General features: G+C 33.2%; 2 protein-coding genes across 4 annotated transcripts in view; one reads left to right on the forward strand and one right to left on the reverse strand.

Annotated features, from left to right (window-relative positions):
* The window catches only part of LOC106690131 (uncharacterized), a 21740-nt gene extending 17840 nt beyond the window's left edge, over positions 1-3900 (forward strand). For all 3 annotated transcript variants that reach the window (XM_014435454.3, XM_014435455.3, XM_014435453.2), the window contains exon 6: positions 3291-3900. In XM_014435454.3, the coding sequence (XP_014290940.1) occupies positions 3291-3586 (296 nt within the window). In that variant the 3' untranslated portion in view covers positions 3587-3900. The remainder of the gene's footprint in view (positions 1-3290) is intronic.
* Positions 1-6867, reverse strand: part of LOC106690129 (uncharacterized) — a 38889-nt gene that overhangs the window by 27208 nt on the left and 4814 nt on the right. Inside the window, exon 3 of the mRNA XM_067052595.1 lies at positions 3906-3951. Within this exon, the coding sequence (XP_066908696.1) occupies positions 3906-3951 (46 nt within the window). The remainder of the gene's footprint in view (positions 1-3905; positions 3952-6867) is intronic.

The raw sequence follows: 6867 nt of genomic DNA on the forward strand, positions 1-6867 counted from the left end.
ATATATATATATATTCTTAAATAAAACAAATTTGATCCTTTTTTTTCTCTCAACTTTATTCTTTACACCATAATAAAGTTAAGAGAAAAAAGGATCAAATTTGTTTTATTTAAGAATAAACTAAACCACTTTCAAACAAGAAAATATAAAATAATTAATCATATATATAACAATATTAATATATACCTAAGTATAACATGTAACTGATGCCCTTCCTTTGCCTTATGGCATTATAAAGGGTTGGGCTGGGTCCGCTGGAGGCTGTAGTTACAATATTGGCCCAGGAGCTGCTGGCCGGGTGATACAAAGAAGGGGGAGGGGTACTCCACTAGGGGGTAAAAGGTGAGATGGGTTAAGATGACTTCAGGCTGCAGAGCTTGAAGCCCTTCCCTCCATGAGGACGTCGACCAAGGGGACAGTGCTTTGCCACCGCCTGGGTCTTGGTGGAGGGGTGACATCTCTGAACAGCGGGTTAGCACATGCCTTCAGCCCATCAATAAACTTGATGTGCCTACGGCTTATGAACTCCGGCACGGAGGGGAGCTGGAACTCATGGATAGTACTGTTCCTGGCTCTTTGGAGTGAATTCACCGAAGGAGGGAATTCTGGAAACTTTACAGCTTTTCCAGCATGGTCTTGAAGAGGTGTCGCAGGAGTGGGGCACCATAGAGCAGAGTCGGGCGGATGATTGCTTTATAAATCTTCAACTTGAGCTGAAGTGAGATGTGCTGTGAAGAAGGAGGTGGTAGAGCCTGTAGGACTTCAACCGGGCCAGTTTGAGTCTCTCGCTGACATGACTGGAGAAGGTAAGATGCCTTTCAAGTGTCACACTGAGGTAGAGGATGGTGTTCGAGATCCTTTGGCTTTCGCCATCCACTATGAACCGCTGGGGGAGTTTGCCTTACTTGCCCTTCTGAAAGGACATCCGTCCCAACTAAGGCATCCGTCTTCGCAGAGTTCACCCTGATGCCGTCCCTCTTCAGTGCAGTTACAATAGTAGCAGAAGCATTTTCGGCATGTTGGAGGACTACTTTTGGATTCATGCTGGAGGCGTAGATCCTGATATAGTCTGCAAGAGGCTGCTACTACTGCCTCTGGGTGCTTGAGGGCGACTATTAGTGCCGTAAAAACAATGAACAGTAGAGATCCCAGCACATAGCCTGGAGGGACTTCGCAGGTGGTGAGGACCGGAGGCGAGAAGTCCCCGCCCACTCCTACGGTGAAAGATCTTCCACTAAGATATCTTCCGATCAGTGTGCATAGAGCAGCGGGGAATTTGAACACCTCCAGTCGGAGTATTTGTGGATGGTACACGCTCTTGAAGGCCATCGCACAGTTATTCTTCATCTTTGGTGTGCTCTTGAAGCTTCGGCAGATGGTGTTCGCTGGCGACACCTCGCTGAAATCCAGTCTGCTCAGGGGGTATAACATCAGCTTCCCTGCAGTGCTCCGTAAGGTGGTGGTGTAGGAGCTATTGAAGACCTAGGTCATGTGCGAGAGGAGTGCTCAGGCAAGTCACCTTTCTTCCCTGGCTTGAGTAGCGGCACTACAATCGCATGTTTCCAGGCTCTTTATTCTTTTATTTAGAATTACTGGTTTGAAAAGGGTTTATTAATTGTAATTAGTTATTGATTTATTAAAATTCAATTACTGCGAATAGGCAATTTATCCTATTAGATACCCATTTAAATATTGAAGATTTTAGATCCTCCAAGATTTAAAAATTTAAGTTCTTTCATACTCATCAGACCTAACAGCATTTCATTATATCTTTTCATACCTTGTGCTATTTTAAGAAAGGTTGATTGTTTGAATGCTATGATAGAGAAATGCCTTCCAGAAATATATATATTTTCAGTGATAGTAATGAAGACAAAATTTAAAAGTCTGTTATGAATAGAAAATTAAAAAAATATACATACATTTAATTAACACTAGTGCTGAAGCTAAGGAGTTTATTTTAAATAGTTAAAAATAATATTGTTTAAATAAAACAATATTTATGAAATTTAAGTTTCAAAACAATCTATATTTCGTTGTAAGTCCAATGTTTTGGCCAATTCAGCCATCCTCAAGGATAATCTTAAATACAAATTTAGAACCTCACCAGTCTTAAAAAAACTTTATTCAGGCTATTCTGCCTAGGTCAATCATTTCAACCTGAAATTAGCCTATTTTGTCAATTCTTCACATTAAATTAAAACCTTTAATCACAGGCAATTTACACTATTATACTTTATCACAACAATATTTGTAACCTTCCCAAGGTTACAAATATTTACTTAAACAATAATAACCAGTCTCAAGAAAGTGTAAAGATTATATAAAAATACTATATTAGATTCATTTATGTAAAAATTCCGAGAGCGGGTTGTACTAAAAATTGACATTTCATGTACGTCATTCGACCAGATATTTTGAAAATGTTACAGAATTTCTTTTATTTTTATATTATTTTAATGTTTCAGCAGTATTAATATAAGTGGAAATGCGTTTGAATAAATAATTTTTTTTTGTTTTATTTGAGCATTAAGTAAATAAATACAATTTAATAAATAAGTAAACAAATAAAAGGCAGAAAGTTCTTATTATTTTTTGGTTACTAAATTAAAAAAAAAAACTTTTTTACTGTCGATAATTCTTAAATTAAAATTTTTTAAAGCTCGTATGCACTGTAATAATCTTTTACAATATGAAACATGGTCTGTTACACTAGGGAAATTTGTTTTAAAAAAATGGCCTTGATGTCTATGAAAAGGAAATATTTGACCTGAAAAAAGACGAGTGAACTGATTATTTGCAACCCTGAATCATGAGATCTACATTGGCAATAATTAAAGCAATAACAATGTGGTGATCAAAATAGGTCTGTAGTTTATTGGGCTAGGTAAAGAATGTGTGACTTGAAAGCTGATCTGCTCTGCGTTCAGTGGGTAAATGAGGGTATGAGACTTATTTTATGTCTGCTTATGTAAATTTAGGACTTGATTTGGATTTACTGGAGGAAGTAATGTAGACAACTATTGTTAATGGTATCAGCATTGAACCCTCATGTTTGTTTATTATTATTATTCCTTTAAGTATTGGTAGGAATAATTGAAGAAAATAAATTTCAATTTAAATGAACTGCTAGCTAATCAATGAAATTGTTAATATTTTTATTATAATATCTCCCAGAAATGAACTTATCTTTTCAAATCGACATTCACTTGCCTGCGAAATCATGTTAAATCACTCTCCTCATGTTAATCACTCTTTCTTTACTAAATCAGCTTATTTTTAATTCACAGATCATAAACTTCAATGGCAGCCAAAAATAAACAAAGACAAAACATGGTTAGAACTCCTAGAAGGCTTTTTCAATTACTATTCTCTAATGAAATTCTCTGAGTACAAATTGTTTCCATCCACTGGTTTAGCTGTTCCCAGAATTCAAGGAATACAAGAAGATGATCGCCCTATATTTATGCAAGATCCTCTTTATAAGGAAAGAAACATTTTATTCAATGCCACAAAAGAAAAAGCTGAAAAATTTATGGCGGCTTGCTATTATTCGCTACATTTGCCATGGAGATTGAATGACTGATTCTAAAGACTGAATATTTTTATAGTTAATGTTATTGTTTTATATTTTATATATTTCACATTATTATAATACCATATTAAATTTTATTTTAAACTTAAGGCTACCTTGAATGCTTTCTTCTTTATATCTGTGTTTTTAATGAAAACCAGTTTAGGAATAATTGTAATCTTCATTGTTTGTCTTGTTGATATTTGCTCAATATTACTCATAATTGTATGTGAGAAATTATATAAAATTGAATATATTTTTGTTAGAAAGTGATTATTTTGAAGAAGAAAAAAAGTGTTCACTTTAAAATAAATTATACAAAAGGACTTACCAATATCTCCTTTCTTTTCTTCCCAATGATCCAGAATATCTTTTATCTAAAATATTATAAAAAAAAAAATTATTAAAACATTTGTAAAAGGTAGATTTGGATTTTCAAATCAATGGAGTAGAAACTAAAACAGAATTAATTGAATCCATTTTAAAATCAATAAATAATAGTTATTTTCTCAAAATGTAATAATATGAAACCTGCTAAATTAATTTTTGACTTATCATCGTTACTCTTTCACTTGCACAATAAAAATCATTCATTTAAATTTTGACAATTACGGTTAGAATGATTTCAATTATGATAAAAAATTAAATAATACTTAATTATATTTCCAGGAGTAATTAGGGAAGGAAACCAGAAGCAACTCTCGGCCAGAAACAGTTAATGGAGATCCCATTGGTGGGAACACCATTTGTAAGGCAGGTATGAAAGTCATTTTTTTGTCATAGGAGCCTACACTCAAGTTTGTATTGATTCCGGGTGGTTGTGGTTGGAAATTTCAAAGCTAGAAAATGCCTTTTTGGAGATGATTTAATTTTCGGGCTAGCGAAGCAAGTGGAAATTGGCAACAATAATTAAATTGAACCAATAGCAATAATAGTATAAGTTATAATCCACAACAGAACATATTATCATGGGGTTAATTGGTAAGTTCTTCCCTTTTCATTAATAGAACGAGAAAAATGTACCTCTCTATCCCTCTTCCTCTCTCAATGAACAATGAAGAAAAATGGAAACAGGAATTTTGGCAATGCAGTTTTCAAACGAATACATAAGTTAGGATGCAGATATCAGATGAGATGAACCTTCAGATTTTGTAGAGAAGTCATGTTGCCACCAATGGTATAAAACAGGGGTGGCCAACTTTTCTGTATATAATTTCTACTTTTTACCTTAAAAGTGTGTCGCAGTCGACTTCTTGTCGTAGGTGTAGTCTAAAGGGGAAGAAGGGGTGTGAAACGCATATTATTTTTATACACTGTATTTCAGTATAAGATACATTTCTGCGATTATTAAACAATATTTTTTATTCACCATTGTAAAAACGTTATCAAGTTCCCATTCTTCATTGAAGTGATAAGTTTACGGTTTACTACTCATGTTTATGGCTATACTAGAATGAAAAGAAATATGACAATTTAAAGAATAATTCTTGAATTAAATATTTTCCAAGAAAATTCCAAAACTCCTGAACTGCAGTAATTATCTCCGTTATATTGAGTAAAATAATAATAATGCTGCATATTGTGATTGGGGACAGCAATTCAAGTATATTAAAATTTATGGTTTACAATACTGACTTCTTAATAAATTTGTATTACTGCTCCATATTATTCTCTCAATATAATGACCACAGTTTATAGATCTGTTACCGAGAATGTTAACTTATCAAGTAAATAGATAAGGAAGAAAAGTAATTTAATTTAAAACAAAGAATTGGTACTTGCATTTTAAAAAGTAGAAAATTGAAACTCAACATAGTCACTGAGGATAAATAATATTGATATAAATGATATTAATAATAATACTGTTAATATGAAAGAAAAGAAGCTGCCATATGGCACTACCAAATATTGAAGCTAACTGCTTGTGTTCTTTGATTAGTCGAGTCGTAACTGTTGTGTCCAGTGACAAATGTAACACAGAAGTTAAAATATATTGTGTTGGATGGATGGAGATTCCAGTGTCAGGCTGTCACAATTCTAGGAATTCCCAGAATGCATTAAACCATTGCTATAAAGTTTAGTGTTCTACAATCGCTTCAAAGTCCATGGTACATGGAATTCCACCCAAGACAATGAGAGCGATCGACTTGTTGGCCACCCCTGGTGTAAAAGAATATTGTAAAATTGAAAGATAAAATTTACTATTGCTTCTGGTATAGTGAGAATTTGTCTTAAGTAAAAAAAAAACAAAATTTTGACAATTTACATTAAGAATTTTTCTGATACTCAAGACCCAACCAAGCTATCCGTTTTTAATATTAAAAGTAAATATCTTGAACAGACTTGTACCTGGTGCAGGCCTTATTTGAACCAATCAGCATCATTAAAAGTATTTTCAAAAAATAAATGTGACTCATCAGATTTAATAATTTAATAACCTTACATTAGTTTAGAGAACTAGAAGCAAAAGATACAGATAGACACAAAACTATCCCACTTAAAAAGGTGAACATTTGTTTTAAACCAAAGAATAACAGTTTCATAAATTTCATATACCACATATTAAAAAATATAATATTTATCCAAGTTTAAAGAACTTCTAAAATAATTGTCATTGGAAAATATTGCTGTTTTGATCCAAGTAGAAGGCAGTAATATTTTGTATTTAACTTCAAGGTTTTTATTCTTTTCTATATAAAGGTTTCATTAATGATCATTAGAGATCAATATTAGACCTTGCTCATTTCTTCTCTTTTCGCTAAGACAGCCTTTTATTTTCCCATATAAGTATTTTTCGAACAAATTTTAAGTGGCACAAAACAATTTTCATGGATGTTCTCTAAATAATATAAAGCTTCCCTTAATCTGTTTTTATCTTCCAGTAATTCGATTAAGAAAAAAATATGATGTCACATATTCCCCTCCCCTCCGCGCGTGTGAATACTATGAAGTTAGATCCTATAAATCTGAAAGGGAGGAAAACTTTGTTACTTGGTATCACAAATTGGTCCACAAATTGGGAAAATACTCATTGCAAGTAATAATAGTCTGGTGAAGCCAGTCCGAAAGATGTGTTGAAAAATAGCATCTTCAGGAAAGGAAAGTAACTTAGCTGAAGAAAAAGCGACATGAACAGAAGACTTTCCAACCATTTAGTTGCCCACACGAATTCCAACTAGATCTCCAAGGATAGGTCTTCTTAAAACTGACTTATCTTATATATAGAAGAAAAATATTAAATATGTCCTCATTAATAGTGATAGTATCTGAAGACCACCATAGAAAAAAGTGGG

The sequence above is a fragment of the Halyomorpha halys genome, unplaced genomic scaffold, assembly GCF_000696795.3.
Source record: "Halyomorpha halys isolate HHAL.00 unplaced genomic scaffold, Hhal_1.1 Scaffold1584.1, whole genome shotgun sequence".
Taxonomy (NCBI): Eukaryota; Metazoa; Arthropoda; class Insecta; order Hemiptera; family Pentatomidae; genus Halyomorpha; species Halyomorpha halys.